Genomic DNA, 17433 nt, shown 5'->3' on the forward strand with positions numbered 1-17433 from the left:
CTCGACACTGAGGGTCTTGTTTGCTCCCCAACTTGTCCTGGTGGTCCGGGAGGTCCCTGCAGACCTGAATTACCCTACACACACACACACACACACCAGTATTCAGGAGTGCCATTCGTTACCGCCCATTGCCGACAGTCCTTCCCTTGCAGTTCCTACCTTGTCTCCTTTGGGACCTTGGAAGTTCAACCCCATGTTTCCCTGTAGAAGAAGAACAAGAAGAACGTATTACTGTCTACAAAACAAATGGTATTTGTCACATGCTTCATAAGCAACAGGTGTATACTAACAGTGAAATGCTTACTTACAGGCCCTTCCCAACAATGCAGAGACAAATAATAATAACACAAGGAAAACAATGAGTGTATTTAACTTGGTTATATGTACGGGGTACCAGTACCAAGTCGATGTGCAGGGGTACAAGGTAACTGAGGTAGATATGTACACATATTCCGTGTGTAAAGCAACTCACCTTTGGACCAGGAAGACCAGGAGGCCCGGGACGACCCTACAAAATGGCACACAACTTTATTAACAACACATTAACAACTTTATTAAGAAAATCTATAACTATTAATAGAATAATAAAACGTTATAATGATGCAAACTACGTTGGATCAGTTCTTACCCAGTTAGCACATAACGTTCTGAGAACTTAGGTGGGAATTTCAATACTTTAGCATAACGTTCCTACAGGTTTCCTCATGGTTCTACTTATAGCAATATTCTAAAATTGTTCAGAGAATGTTAAGAAATACAATTTTTCTGTGGGAATTTAGGTACTTCAGCATGATGGTTTCTACATGTTTCCTCGTGGTTCTATTTAAAGTCATGTTCTCAGAACATTAAGAAAACTTTCCATAAAAACCTCAAGAAAACATTAGTAACATTCAATCAACATTCTAAGAATGCAATTTCAAAACAAATACCCTCCATTCTCAGCATCAACAAAACTCTATCTATCTTGTTAAGTGTGTTCAGGTGTGTTGGCCGCACCCATTAATATCACAACCGGTAGTGATTGGGGGTCCCATAAGGCGGTGCACAATTGGCCCAGCATCGTCTGGGTTTGGCCGGTGTTGGCCATCACTGTAAATAACAATTTGTTCTTAACTGACTTGCCGAGTTAAATAAAATGTTTTTAAAAAATGTAAGTAAAAAATATCTATTGGCCGTACCTGATCTGAAAGAGTGATTGTTTCCTTTGAAATGGGGTCTGTTTGAATAGACTAAAATGTACAGTTTTGCACAAGTTAAAAAACCACTGCACACTAACTCAATCCTGGTGGTGCAGTGGGATGGATTCCATGAATAGAGAACAGAAGATCATAGGTTTGAATCTCAGTGATGCTACTTGTGTTTGCATGATTAATGCCATAGGTTTGAATCTCAGTGATGCTACTTGTGTTTGCATGATTAATGCCATAGGTTTGAATCTCAGTCATGCTACTTGTGTTTGCATGATTAATGCCATAGGTTTGAATCTCAGTGATGCTACTTGTGTTTTCATGATTAATGCCAAAGCAAATGAATGTATATGTGTGATTTGAGTTCAAAACCGTTCACTTAAGCTAAAAGTCTTATTGAAACATTACCTTCAAATAATTTATAATTTCCGTTCTCAGAATGTCAATAAAACCTCCCAGGAACACTTTAATGGAACCATAGAAAAACATTCTCAGAACCTCCCTGCAACCAAAAACGTTCGTTACCACAACATCCAAGGAACCAAATGTGCTAGCTGGGATGAAACTGAATGTCTAGAATTAGAAAAATATTCAAACTTCTAAAAGTTGGCCCAATTCTTAATATTCGGCACTGACAAACACTACTGGAAGTAACATGTCTGGGACCAGCTTGCCTGGGGACTAGTCTGGGAGCAGTCCCACATAACATACTGGATGTCACAGGTCTGGGAACAGTTTGACTGTGTAAAGTCCCTCAGATCATGGATGTTAAAGGTCTGGGAACAGTTTGACTGTGTAAAGTCCCTCAGATCATGGATGTTACAGGTCTGGGAGCAGTTTCACTGTGTAAAGTCCCTCTGAAAATACTGGATGTCACAGGCGATGAGCTCTAAAACAAAGTCTCACAACTCAATTGTTAGTTGAAAACTGTTTTCATCCCCTCCCAAAATATAGAATGTGTAGATAATTGTACAAGGCTTTAACTCCTCTAGCTCCACAATGAGATAGGGTGCAGGCCAGGCAGCAGGCTGTTGGCCAGCCTGCCAGCTTAGTGGAGTCTGCCACTAGCTTGTGAGCTTCTAGTCATGACATCTATGCAGCCTACTCAATCACCTTTTGTAGCTACTTTCTGCAGGCCTCCTGGGCTGTATGTTCACTGACTTCCCTGAATTCCTATCGAATCTTGTAGACATGGCAGACAATATTCACATTTTTGGTGACTTCAATATTCACATGGAAAAGTCCACAGACACACTCCAAAATACTTTCAGAGCCATTGTCGACTCAGTGGGTTTTGTCCAACATGTCTCTGGACCTACTCATTGCAACAGTCATTCTCTGAAACCTAGTTTTGTCCCATGGAATAAATGTTTTGGATCTTAATGTTTTTCCTCATAATCCTGGACTATCAGACCACCATCTTATTACGTTTGCAACCACAACAAATAATCTGCTCAGACCCCAACCAAGGATCATCAAAATCCGTGCTATAAATTCTCAGACAACCCTAAGATGCCTAGATTCCCTTCCAGACTCCTTCCACCTACCCAAGGATGTCAGAGAACAAAAATCAGTTAACCACCTAACTGAGGAACTCAATTTAACCTTGCGCAATACTCTAGATGCAGCTGCACCCCTAAAAACAAAAAACATTTGCTATAAGAAACTAGCTCCCTGGAAAATCCCAAGCCCTGAAACAAGCTTCCAGAAAATTGGAACAGAAATGGGGCTCCACCAAACTGGAAGTCTTCCGACTAGCTTGGAAAGACAATATCATGTAATATCAAAGAGCCCCCAATGCTGCTCAAGCTTCCTACTTTTCCAACCTAACTGAGGAGAAAAAGAACAATCCAAAATGAACTAAAAAGCAGAATTCCACAAGAGAGGATGGCTTTCACTTCAGCCGTGATGAATTCATGAACTTCTTCGATGAAATGATCATGATCATTAGAAAGCAAATTACGGACTCCTCTTTAAATCTGTGTGTTTCTCCAAAACTCCGCTGTCCTGAGTCTGCACAGAACTGCCAGGAACTAGGATCAATGGAGAAAAGAGTCCTGGTCTCTAAACCTTCAAGCTGCATACTGGACCCTATTCCAACTAAACTACTGAAAGAGCTACTTCTTCAGTGACCACAGAGAGTCAGGACACCCGTTTAACATCCCATCTGAAAGACAGCACCCTACACAATGGAATGCCCCTAATCACTGCCCTGGGACAATGAGATATTCTTTTTTTAGACCAGAGGAAAGGGTGCCTCCTACTGGCACTCCAACACCACTTCCAGCAGCATCTGGTCTCCCATCCAGGACCAATCCTGCTTAGCTTCAGAAGCAGGCCAGCAGTGGGATGCAGGGTGGTATGCTCCCTTTAATTCTCTCTCCCTCTCGCCTTTCCCTCCCAGAGGACCTGATTCCTACGACCATGCCTCGGGACTACCTGGCCTGATGACTACTGGCTGTCCCCAGTCCACCTGGTCGCGCTGCTGCTCCAGTTTCAACTGTTCCAACTGTGGCTATGGAACCCTAACCTGTTCACCGGATGTGCTACTTTTCGGACCTGCTGTTTCCGACTCTCTCTCTCTCTCTCTCTCTCGCTCGCACCTACTGTCTCAACCTCTGAATGCTCGGCTATGAAAAGCCAACTGACATTTACTCCTGAGGTACTGACCTGTTGCACCCTCTACAACCATTGTGATTATTATTTGTCCCTGCTGGTCATCTATGAACATTTGAACATCTTGGCCATGTTCTGTTATAATCTCCACCCGGCACAGCCAGAAGAGGACTGGCCACCCCTCATAGCCTGGTTCCTCTCTAGGTTTCTTCCTAGGTTCCTGCCTTTTCTAGGGAGTTTTTCCTAGCCACCGTGCTTCTACACCTGCATTGCTTGCTGTTTGGGGTTTTAGGCTGGGTTTCTGTACAGCACTTTGTGACATCAGCTGATGTAAAAAGGGATTTATAAATACATTTGATTGATTGAATGAGGTCTGGGACCAGTTTGATTGTGTAAAGTCCCTCAGAACATACTGGATGTCACAGGACTGGGACCAGTTTGATTGTGTAAAGTCCCTCAGAACATACTGGATGTCACAGGACTGGGACCAGTTTGATTGTGTAAAGTTCCTCAGAACATACTGGATGTCACAGGACTGGGACCAGTTTGATTGTGTAAAGTCCCTCAGAACATACTGGATGTCACAGGACTGGGACCAGTTTGATTGTGTAAAGTTCCTCAGAACATACTGGATGTCACAGGACTGGGACCAGTTTGATTGTGTAAAGTTCCTCAGAACATACTGGATGTCACAGGACTGGGACCAGTTTGATTGTGTAAAGTCCCTCAGAACATACTGGATGTCACAGGACTGGGACCAGTTTGATTGTGTAAAGTTCCTCAGAACATAACGGATGAGTGCCGGTTGTCAATAACATGATTTGGGATGTTACTGTACTGTACCTCATAACCTCTGGGGCCGGGAGGGCCGGTAGGACCGGACAATCCTGAGGGGCCTTGGTCACCCTAGAAACAAGACAGACACCACAAACGTTACACAATGACCTCTGGTTTGAAAGACACAGGTTTACATCTCCCATAATGGATTACCATTTATTTGATTGATTGATTCTGAAAATCCAAATATGAACAATATATTATATTAGCCTACTATTTGATAAAACCAATCACTCGACAAAGTCTAATTAAGGTTTTCTCTTTTATCTGTCTGAATACAGACTTTAGAATTGTAGGTCAGTTAAAATCAGTTCAGTTCAAAGTGGGTCTATGGTTCAATAGAAAACTCACAGGAACTCCAGGCCGGCCAGGCAGACCTACACCTCCTATCTGTCCGAAACGTTCATTTGTGATGATGTCACCTGGGTCTCCCTGTAGAGGAGGTTAAAGCGGAACCCATCACACATTGGGGTCATATTCATTAGTGGACTCCGTAGCATGTATTAGATACACTGTTGTTTCCGAGTGAATTATATGAGCCGGTACTTAATGTAAAGAGGACAACAGTTTGGCGGGACAAATACAGTAGTTACCTTTTGTCCTGGAAAACCAGGTGGACCCTGAAGAGGAGGGAGACGAGAAAAAAGGGATACATTTTAAAGTCTCAGAGACTTTCTCAGAGAGACATGAGAGAGACGACACTGTGTGTTGTGTGTAAGGTACTCACCAATCGACCCTCCAGTCCGGGGAAGCCTGGACTTCCAGGGAATCCTCGCTCACCCTGAGATGAGATAGAATTAAAGCTGCAATACAGTATGTGACTTTTTGGGCAACCTGACCAAATTCATATAGAAATATGAGTAATAGATATGTCATTCTCATCGAAAACAAGTCCAAGCAGCGGTAGATATGTTCTATGTGTGCTATTTCTACGTTTCCCTGTTCTTAAGTTTTGTTTTTGCATCTTTTACTTCGGGTTTTGTACACCAGCTTCAAACAGCTGAAAATACAATATTATTGTTTAAGGAAAATATATTTCACAGCAGTTTAGATGGTACAATGATTCTCTAATCAATGACTGGTTGTTTTGTGAAATAAACTGACATTAGGCAAACTACTACAATTTTAGCAACCAGGAAATGGTGGAGCGATTTCTGCATATTGCACTCCAGCCCATGGTTACTTTTCCAATATGCTATATGCTTTGACTCAGTAGCCTTACAAGCGCAGATAATAGCAGAGTTCTGCCATCTAGTGGCCAGGAGTGATACAACATCACAGATAATAGCAGAGTGCTGCCATCTAGTGGCCAGGTGTGATAGAACAGTTTCAGTCCAAATTCAATCTAACCCGAGTTCTCTCAGGACTCGACAGAGTCGTATCGCTTTCAGTCAGTTGTAAAAACCCACCTTAGTCCCGTTGCAGCCTGCAGTTCCTTTGGGGCCTGGGGGGCCATCCTGTCCCGGGAGACCCTGCAGGAGAACACAGACACAGAGACAACAGGAAGTCACACATCACACAGGAAGTGAGGTTACACAGCGATGCAGTACGGAACATTCAGATAAAATGTATGGTGTAGAACCATAAAGAATGATAGGGGCCTCTAGTGGCCAAAAGGCTGTCTTAGCATAGGCAGCGCCATTGAGGGCTTCCACCATTTTAATGTAGCCAACTGGGTGGGACTTATAACTTCATTGGCTGATCCCTCCTGGTGACCCTGTTTCTCTCATGTCCAACCGGGTCATCAGGCTGGATCAGCTAATCGAGAAAAAGACAATTGACTACTTAAAAATGTAGATTGCCTCAATGGCGCTGCCCATGCTGTCACAGACGCTATAATGGCAGAGACAGAAAGATGAGTCTATCTATCTATCTATCTATCTATCTATCTATCTATCTATCTATCTATCTATCTATCTATCTATCTGTGTACAACATAAATAACTGTTGTAAGACTACATTTGGAATCGTGTCAGTTCTATTCATTATATGATCAATCTGCACCCTGGATGTCATGTGATGTTAAAAATAGCGTCTCTCTACCAGAAGGGCTAGGCTATATAGATTGGCTAGGCTATATAGATAGGCTAGGCTACAGTTGAAGTCTGAAGATTACATACACTTAGGTTGTAGTCATTAAAACTCGTTTTTCAACCACTCCACAAATTTCTTGCTAAAAAACTATTGTTTTGGTAAGTCGGTTAGGACATTTACTTTGTGCATGACAAGTAATTTTTCCAACAATTGTTTACAGACAGATTATTTCACATTATAATTCACTGTATCACAATTCCAGTGGGTCAGAAGTTTACATAAACTAAGTTGACTGTGCCTTCAAACAGCTTGGAAAATTCCAGAAAATTATGTCATTGCTTTAGAAGCTTCTGATATGCTAATTTACATAATTTGAGTATATTGGAGCTGTACCTGTGGATGTATTTCAAGGTCAACCTTCAAACTCAGTGTCTCTTTACTTGACATCATGGGAAATCTAAATAAATCAGTCAAGACCTCAGAAAAACATTGTAGACCTCCACAAGTCTGGTTCATCCTTGGTAGTAATTTCTGAAGGTACCACGTTCATCTGTACAAACAATAGTAAGCAAGTATATTACACACCATGGGACCACACAGCCGTCATACCGCTAAGGAAGGAGACACGTTCTGTCTCCTAGAGATGAAAATACTTTGCTGCGAAAAGTGCAAATCAATCCCAGAACAACAGAAAAGGACCTTGTGAAGATGCTGGAGGAAACAGGTACAAAAGCATCTATATCCACAGTAAAACGAGTCCTATATCGACATAACCTGAAAGGCCGCTCAGCAAGAAAGATGACACTGATCCAAAACCACCATAAAAAAGCCAGACTACGGTTTGCAACTGCACATGGGGACAAAGATCGTACTTTTTGGAGAAATGTCCTCTGGTCTAATGAAACAAAAATAGAATTGTTTGGCCATAATGAACATCATTATGTTTGGAGGGAAAAGGGGGGGGGGGGATCTTGCAACCCGAAGAACACCATCCCAACCGTGAAGCACGGGGGTGGCAGCATCATGTTGTGGAGGTGCTTTGCTGCAGGAGGGACTGGTGCACTTCACAAAATGGATGGCTACATGAGGGAGGAAAATTATGTGGATATATTGAAGCAACATCTCAAGACATCAGTCAGGAAGTTAAATCTTGGTCGCAAATGGGTCTTCCAAATGGACAATGACCCCAAGCATACTTCCAAAGTTGTGGCAAAATGGCTTAAGGACAACAAAGTCAAGGTATTGGAGTGACCATCACAAAGCCCTGACCGCAGTCCCATAGAAAATTTGTGGGCAGAACTGAAAAAGCGTGTGCGGGCAAGGAGGTCTACAAACCTGACTCAGTTACACCAGCTCTGTCAGGAGGAATGGGACAAAATCCACCCAACTTATTGTGGGAAGCTTGTGGAAGGCTACCCATAACGTTTGACCCAAGTTCAACAATTTAAAGGCAATGCTACTAAATACTAATTGAGTGTATGTAAACTTCTGACCCACTGGGAATGTGATGAAAGAAATAAAAGCTGAAATAAATCATTCTCTCTACTATTATTCTGACATTTCAAATTCTTAAAATAAAGTGGTGATCCTAACTGACCTAAAACAGGGAATTTTTACCAGGATTAAATGTCAGGAATTGTGAAAAACTGAGTTAATGTATTTGGCTAAGGTGTATGTAAACTTCAGACTTCAACTGTATATGGTAAAGGATGAGAAATTAAAAGCAGGAAACTCACTGGAATTCCTGGTGTTCCGGGGAATCCAGGCAGTCCGGGAGGTCCCTGTGGGAGTAACAAGGACAATGAATCAATAAGAGGCTGGTGAGGGGAGGACGGCTCATAATATTGAATAGAATGGAGTGAATGGTATCAGGTACATGTTAATCAGGTGTTTGATGTGCTTGAGACCATCCCTTTTATTCCGTTCCAGCCATTACTATAAGCCCTTCCTCCCCAATTAAAGTGACACCAGCCACCACTGATCAATAAAATACTTTGAGAAATGGTACATCATACACAGTGGTGTAGTGCAGCGCTCTCTCACTTTTTTTTTCAATTTGAGAATACACGGAGCTGGTAAAACTATTTCTGGAAAATATATTCTGATAAATTCTAAATAACTATATTTAATTACCACTAACATTCAATGAAAAACAAAATAATAAAAAATAATAGTTGATGATATTTAAAGCAGCCTAGAGGTAAATGATGATTTCTTCCCAGTCCTCTCTCTGCCATTGGGGAGAATGAGAAAGAACTATGAGCTAGGTGTATGCACTGCAAAGAACTATGAGCTAGGTGTATGCACTGCACAGAACTATGAGCTAGGTGTATGCACTGCACAGAACTATGAGCTAGATGTATGCACTGCAAAGAACTATGAGCTAGGTGTATGCACTGCAAAGAACTATGAGCTAGGTGTATGCACTGCACAGAACTATGAGCTAGATGTATGCACTGCAAAGAACTATGAGCTAGGTGTATGCACTGCAAAGAACTATGAGCTAGGTGTATGCACTGCACAGAACTATGAGCTAGGTGTATGCACTGCAAAGAACTATGAGCTAGGTGTATGCACTGCACAGAACTATGAGCTAGGTGTATGCACTGTAAAGAACTATGAGCTAGGTGTATGCACTGCAAAGAACTATGAGCTAGGTGTATGCACTGCACAGAACTATGAGCTAGGTGTATGCACTGCACAGAACTATGAGCTAGGTGTATGCACTGCACAGAACTATGAGCTAGGTGTATGCACTGCACAGAACTATGAGCTAGGTGTATGCACTGGAAAGAACTATGAGCTAGGTGTATGCACTGCACAGAACTATGAGCTAGGTATATGCACTGGAAAGAACTATGAGCTAGGTGTATGCACTGCACAGAACTATGAGCTAGGTGTATGCACTGCAAAGAACTATGAGCTAGGTGTATGCACTGCAAAGAACTATGAGCTAGGTGTATGCACTGCAAAGAACTATGAGCTAGGTGTATGCACTGCACAGAACTATGAGCTAGGTGTATGCACTGCACAGAACTATGAGCTAGGTGTATGCACTGCACAGAACTATGAGCTAGGTGTATGCACTGGAAAGAACTATGAGCTAGGTGTATGCACTGCACAGAACTATGAGCTAGGTATATGCACTGGAAAGAACTATGAGCTAGGTGTATGCACTGCACAGAACTATGAGCTAGGTGTATGCACTGCACAGAACTATGAGCTAGATGTATGCACTGCACAGAACTATGAGCTAGGTGTATGCACTGCACAGAACTATGAGCTAGGTATATGCACTGCACAGAACTATGAGCTAGATGTATGCACTGCAAAGAACTATGAGCTAGATGTATGCACCGCAAAGAACTATGAGCTAGATGTATGCACCGCAAAGAACTATGAGCTAGATGTATGCACCACAAAGAACTATGAGCTAGATGTATGCACCACAAAGAACTATGAGCTAGGTGTATGCACTGCACAGAACTATGAGCTAGGTGTATGCACTGCACAGAACTAAAAGCTTGAATTTCTGACTGTTTTAAAACAAATTCCTGCAATTTTTTATGGTCAATTGATTTGATAGCATGTTTAATCTATGCAAATACATTTTATGAATTGATAGTTCACCGTTGTTTTCTTTTATTCTGCAATAGGGAATATTGTAACCATGTGTTCAAGCTAATCAAAACAAAGTTGATTTATGATACATTCTGTAAGGATTTAGGCCTACTGCAAATTATTGTTGTTTGTTCCTGAACTGGCCGAATTGCAGAGCTGTCCTTCTTCAGCTATCCATCATTGCAAGATCTTGTCGCTGTTCTTTCAGCACCACGAAGTGGCTCCAATCACTTAAAATGACATCTCATCCAGACCTGTTGCCTAATAGTCATACTCATCACTTACTATTTGTATTACAAGTAGAAGATTATCACTTCCCACAATGGTGCTTGTTCAGGAAATGTAGATCAAAGATTAATCAATGTCTTGCAAGATCCCATAACGATGAATTCATATTTTGTATAACAGAACCGAATATAATAGCGTACATAGCACACTAAGCCTATAAAGATACTGTTACACCAAAAACACCCTTGAATTTCTAATTATAGTCTAGGATATGTTTAACTGAAGCGTAATAGTCTAATTCTTTCTTCTCATGTGGCCAAAACCCAACAGTGTGATCCACTAGGCAGGAGATATGCTTTGACTAAAACAAAATACAAGAAAAGCTACTAGTTTGTTAACACCGTCCGCTCTGATTCACTGACGAAACAGTACTTCAAGAAGACCTGAACGCATATTCCCATCAAACTGATTGAGATCAATCAAATGGTTGGCATGGAGATGCAGTTGGGACGTTTCACCAGTAAAACGTGAATAACTATCAGTCACGGTTGACAGTGATGATGGCCTATTTGGACATGAGGTGACCTATGCCTAACTTGGTGTTTGAGGGTATTAAAAATATACCATTTTCTTTAGACAATAGGTGTGGGCACAGGCAGACGTCGCAACTGGAGGAAGCATTATATACATATTAATGACTTGCGATTCAATTGGCCACATCTGTCCGTACAAACTTTGATTGGTGCGATTATGACGTGATTTAAAAAAAAATTATAATAAAGTGCGCTCCCTCATCTAAAAATAATGCTCTACACCACTGATCGTACATTCACAGCAGAAACCAATAAGGCTACTTCCCGTTTGTCTTGGAGTGAAACGAGGACATCTGGTGGGCTAAGGTGAGTACTACACCCTAGAGAGGGCCATTTGACTGTGTACTGAACTGGTATATGGAGTGAGACGTGTGTGGGTCACGTCAGGTTACTCACTCTTATCCCTTTTGGACCTCCAGTCCCTGAAGGTCCGTCACTACCCTGAGAGAGAGAAGAAGATGGGGGGGGGGGGGGGGGGGGGGGGTTCGTTTTCAAGTGTCTAAATTCACAGATATGGTCAGGTATGATGTTTCTCGTACAACAAGATCCAGGAAGGACCTCCTACCTTCTCTCCCCTGCCACCGATGGGCCCCTCAGGTCCGGGGAACCCCGGTACACCCAGCTGACCCTGTAGTCCTGGTAACCCCCTTTCACCCTATGGAACACGGAACACAGAACACAGAACACAGAACACAAAGTCATGACACCTCTTACAATGCATATTGCACACGGACAAAACAGTCATTACAAATCAGATCAGGAAATGATGTGTTATGGTTGTTTTGTACAGTAGGTTAGTGTGTGTGTGTGTATTTCACTCTCACCTTGACTCCTTTCACTCCGCTGCAGTCACACCTTGATCCCGCTGCACATCCATGACACGCCTGTAGGATGGAAAGAAAGAGATGGAGAGGGAGTGAGGAGAAAGAGTGAGAGAGGGGGGGAGGAGAAAGAGTGAGAGAGGGGGGGAGGAGAAAGAGTGAGAGAGGGGGGGAGGATCGGGGGGAGGGGGTAGAGGGAGAAAGAGATGGAAAGGAAGTGAGGAGAAAGAGTGAGAGAGGGGGGAGAGGATCGGGGGGGTAGAGGGAGAAAGAGATGGAAAGGGAGTGAGGAGAAAGAGTGAGAGAGGGGGGAGAGGATCGGGGGGGTAGAGGGAGAAAGAGATGGAAAGGGAGTGAGGAGAAAGAGTGAGAGAGGGGAGTGAGGAGAAAGAGTGAGAGAGGGGGGGAGGATCGGGGGGGTAGAGGGAGAAAGAGATGGAAAGGGAGTAAGGAGAAAGAGTGAGAGAGGGGGGAGAGGATCGGGGGGGGGGGGGGGGTAGAGGGAGAAAGAGATGGAGAGGAAGTGAGGAGAAAGAGTGAGAGAGGGGGGAGAGGATCGGGGGGGGTAGAGGGAGAAAGAGAAAGCGAGAGAGAGTGTATGTTAGACAGATGCTCATGTGTTTGTCATTTCTTATACAGCTTAGTGTAGTAGAGGTCTATAACAGGGGTGGGCAACTCCAGTCCTCCAGGGACTGATTGGTGTCACTCTGTCTCTCCATCCCTGCCAAACAGAGCTGATTAATCACAACTCCAGTCCTCCAGGGACTGATTGGTGTCACTCTGTCTTTCCATCCCTGCCAAACACAGCTGATTAATCACATTGCATTCTAAACTGAAGATACATAATTAGGTGATTATTGGAGTCGGGTGTGTTAGCTGAGGCAAAACTGACACCAATCAGGCCCTGGAGGACTGGAACTGCCCACCCCTGGTCTAGAGGGTAGGAGACTGCAGTACATAGTCTGAGCACAGGGTCTGAGGTGCAACACAGAGACAGTGATGATACATATATATATATATATATACACACACACACACACACACACACACACACACACACACACACACACACACACACACACACACACACACACACACACACACACACACACACACACACACACAGACACACACAGACACACACACACACACACAACGTCCCCTACGGTAAAGTGTTGATAACTCAAGACCTGTGAAACACACCAACAACCCATGTTATTGTAAACATGACACAATACCACATTATATTACACAATACCCCTGTTAATGTGAACATTACACTATACTGTAGTATACTACAAAATACAACAGTACACTTTACAGTGCAATGGGAAAGTATTCAGACACCTGGGCTTTTTCCACATGTTGTTACATTACAGCCTTATTCATCTACATACACACAATACCCCATAATGACAAAGCAAAAACAGGTTTTTATAAATTCTTGCACATTTATAAAATAACATAAACAGAAACATCCCATTTACATAAGTATTCAGACCTTTTACTCAGTACTTTGTTGAAGCATCTTTGGCAGCAATTACAGCCTTGAGTCATCTTGGGTATGACGCTACAAGCTTGGCACACCTGTACTATACAACACCCCTGCTATTGTTAACACAACACTATACTACACTATACTACACTATACTACAGTACACTATATTATACTATACTTTACAACAGTACACTATACTGTACTATACTACACTATACAACAGTACACAATACTATACTACACTATACCACACTATAAAATACTATACAACAGTACACTATACTATGATATACTATACTATACTACACTATACTATACTATACTACACTATACTATACAACACCCCTACTATTGTTAACATGACACTATACTACACAACAGTACTCTATACTGTACTATACTACACTGTACAACATTACACTATACTGTACTATACTACACTATAAAACAGTACACTATACTATACTATACTACATTATACTATACTATACAACAGTACACTATACTATACTATACCACACCAGACTGCACAATACTATACTACGCTATACTACACTGTACTACACCATACAACAGTACACTATACTATACTGTACTATACTATACTATACTATACAACAGTACACTGTACCATACTACGTATACTACACTATACTACACTATGCTATAAAACAGTACACTATATTACACTATACTATACTATACTACACTATACTACACTATACAACAGTATACAACTATACTATACTATACAACACCCCTACTATTGTTAACACGACACTATACTACACAACAGTACACTATACTATACTATACTTCACTCCTGTCATTGTTAACACAACACTATACTACACTATACAACAGTACACTATACTATACCATACCACACAACACTATACTACACTACACAACAGTACACTATACTATACTATACTTCACTCCTGCTATCACAACACAACATGTCACAACACAACACAACCCAACACAACCCTGTCGTTCTGCCCCTGAACAGGCAGTTAACCCACTGTTCCTAGGCCGTCATTGAAAATAAGAATTTGTTCTTAACTGACTTGCCTCGTTAAATAAAGGTCAAATAAAACAACACAACATAATGTGTTATGTAACACATGTTGTGTGTTGTGTTGTGGGTTATGATGTGTTGGGTTATGTCACAACACATAACACAACACATAACATGTGATGTGTTGTGATGTGTTGTGATGTGTTGTGATGTGTTGTGATGTGACATGTCGTGTTGTGACATGTTGTGTTGTGTTGGAGTGTGTTGTGACATGTTGTGTTGTGTTGTGACATGTTGTGTTGTGTTGGAGTGTGTTGTGACATGTTGTGTTGTGTTGTGACATGTTGTGTTGTGTTGTGTTGTGACATGTTGTGTTGTGTTGTGTTGTGTTGTGACATGTTGTGTTGTGTTGTGTTGTGACATGTTGTGTTGTGTTGGAGTGTGTTGTGACATGTTGTGTTGTGTTGTGACATGTTGTGTTGTGTTGTGTTGTGTTGTGACATGTTGTGTTGTGTTGTGATCTGTTGTGATGTGTTGTGTTGTGTGTGTCACATCACAACACAACACATCACAACAGATCACAACACAACACAACATGTCACAACACACTTCAACACAACACAACATGTCACAACACAACACAACACAACACAACATGTCACAACACAACACAACACAACATGTCACAACACATCACATCACGACACAACATGACACAACACAACACATCACAACAGATCACAACACAACACAACACAACACAACATGTCACAACACAACACAACACAACATGTCACAACACACTCCAACACAACACAACATGTCACAACACAACACAACATGTCACAACACACTCCAACACAACACAACATGTCACAACACGACATGTCACATCACAACACATCACAACAGATCACAACACATCACAACACATCACAACACATCACAACACATCACAACACATCACAACACAACAGCAGAGGGACAAAGAGTGATAAAGTTGGAACATTTTCAAACACAAGTCTGTGGTTGATACATCCATTTGGTTACATTTCTCCAGACCCATCCTTTAGCTGTTTACCAAAACACAACACAACACAACATGTCACAACACAACACAACACAACATGTCACAACACAACACAACACAACATGTCACAACACACTCCAACACAACACAACATGTCACAACACAACACAACATGTCACAACACAACACAACACAACATGTCACAACACACTCCAACACAACACACTCCAACACAACCCAACATGTCACAACATGACACAACACAACACAACACAACACATCACAACACATCACAACACAACACAACATGTCACAACACGACATGTCACATCACAACACATCACAACACATCACAACAGATCACAACACATCACAACAGATCACAACACATCACAACACATCACAACAGATCACAACACATCACAACAGATCACAACACATCACAACAGATCACAACACATCACAACACATCACAACACATCACAACAGATCACAACACAACAGCAGATGGACAAAGAGTGATAAAGTTGGAACATTTTCAAACACAAGTCTGTGGTTGATACATCCATTTGGTTACATTTCTCCAGACCCATCCTTTAGCTGTTTACCAAAACAGTGTCAGGGTCCCCAGTTAGTTTTTGTTTGAATTGCAGATTGCCCCTTTATTCACGTTCCACAGCCTAGTTAGTTCGGTTTTGGGGCAATTAATGCCAGTAGACGGAGTAGCGTGATCAGAGTAGCGTGATCAGGGTAGCGTGATCAGGGTAGCGTGATCAGAGTAGCGTGATCAGGGTAGCGTGATCAGGGTAGCGTGATCAGAGTAGCGTGATCAGAGTAGCGTGATCAGGGTAGCGTGATCAGGGTAGCGTGATCAGAGTAGCGTGATCAGAGTAGCGTGATCAGGGTAGCGTGATCAGAGTAGCGTGATCAGGGTAGCGTGATCAGAGTAGCGTGATCAGGGTAGCGTGATCAGGGTAGCGTGATCAGAGTAGCGTGATCAGGGTAGCGTGATCAGAGTAGCGTGATCAGAGTAGCGTGATCAGAGTAGCGTGATCAGAGTAGCGTGATCAGAGTAGCGTGATCAGAGTAGCGTGATCAGGGTAGCGTGATCAGAGTAGCGTGATCAGAGTAGCGTGATCAGAGTAGCGTGATCAGGGTAGCGTGATCAGAGTAGCGTGATCAGGGTAGCGTGATCAGAGTAGCGTGATCAGGGTAGCGTGATCAGAGTAGCGTGATCAGAGTAGCGTGATCAGGGTAGCGTGATCAGGGTAGCGTGATCAGAGTAGCGTGATCAGAGTAGCGTGATCAGGGTAGCGTGATCAGGGTAGCGTGATCAGGGTAGCGTGATCAGGGTAGCGTGATCAGAGTAGCGTGATCAGAGTAGCGTGATCAGAGTAGCGTGATCAGAGTAGCGTGATCAGAGTAGCGTGATCAGGGTAGCGTGATCAGGGTAGCGTGATCAGAGTAGCGTGATCAGAGTAGCGTGATCAGAGTAGCGTGATCAGAGTAGCGTGATCAGGGTAGCGTGATCAGAGTAGCGTGATCAGGGTAGCGTGATCAGGGTAGCGTGATCAGGGTAGCGTGATCAGAGTAGCGTGATCAGGGTAGCGTGATCAGAGTAGCGTGATCAGAGTAGCGTGATCAGGGTAGCGTGATCAGGGTAGCGTGATCAGAGTAGCGTGATCAGAGTAGCGTGATCAGGGTAGCGTGATCAGAGTAGCGTGATCAGGGTAGCGTGATCAGAGTAGCGTGATCAGGGTAGCGTGATCAGGGTAGCGTGATCAGGGTAGCGTGATCAGGGTAGCGTGATCAGAGTAGCGTGATCAGAGTAGCGTGATCAGAGTAGCGTGATCAGGGTAGCGTGATCAGAGTAGCGTGATCAGAGTAGCGTGATCAGAGTAGCGTGATCAGAGTAGCGTGATCAGAGTAGCGTGATCAGAGTAGCGT

General features: G+C 42.7%; 1 protein-coding gene across 1 annotated transcript in view; it reads right to left on the reverse strand.

Moving 5' to 3' along the window:
* The window catches only part of LOC110531422 (collagen alpha-5(IV) chain), a 94168-nt gene that overhangs the window by 42684 nt on the left and 34051 nt on the right, over positions 1–17433 (reverse strand). Inside the window, exons 2-13 of the mRNA XM_036987301.1 lie at positions 11941–12000; positions 11682–11771; positions 11513–11557; positions 8411–8455; positions 6050–6112; positions 5368–5421; positions 5234–5260; positions 4992–5072; positions 4647–4709; positions 473–508; positions 160–201; positions 1–74 (exon numbers count right to left, since the gene is read on the reverse strand). The exon at positions 1–74 is cut by the window's left edge and continues 19 nt beyond it. Coding sequence (XP_036843196.1) covers positions 1–74; positions 160–201; positions 473–508; positions 4647–4709; positions 4992–5072; positions 5234–5260; positions 5368–5421; positions 6050–6112; positions 8411–8455; positions 11513–11557; positions 11682–11771; positions 11941–12000 — 680 coding nt within the window. The remainder of the gene's footprint in view (positions 75–159; positions 202–472; positions 509–4646; positions 4710–4991; positions 5073–5233; positions 5261–5367; positions 5422–6049; positions 6113–8410; positions 8456–11512; positions 11558–11681; positions 11772–11940; positions 12001–17433) is intronic.

This window comes from Oncorhynchus mykiss, chromosome 9 (assembly GCF_013265735.2).
Source record: "Oncorhynchus mykiss isolate Arlee chromosome 9, USDA_OmykA_1.1, whole genome shotgun sequence".
Taxonomy (NCBI): Eukaryota; Metazoa; Chordata; class Actinopteri; order Salmoniformes; family Salmonidae; genus Oncorhynchus; species Oncorhynchus mykiss.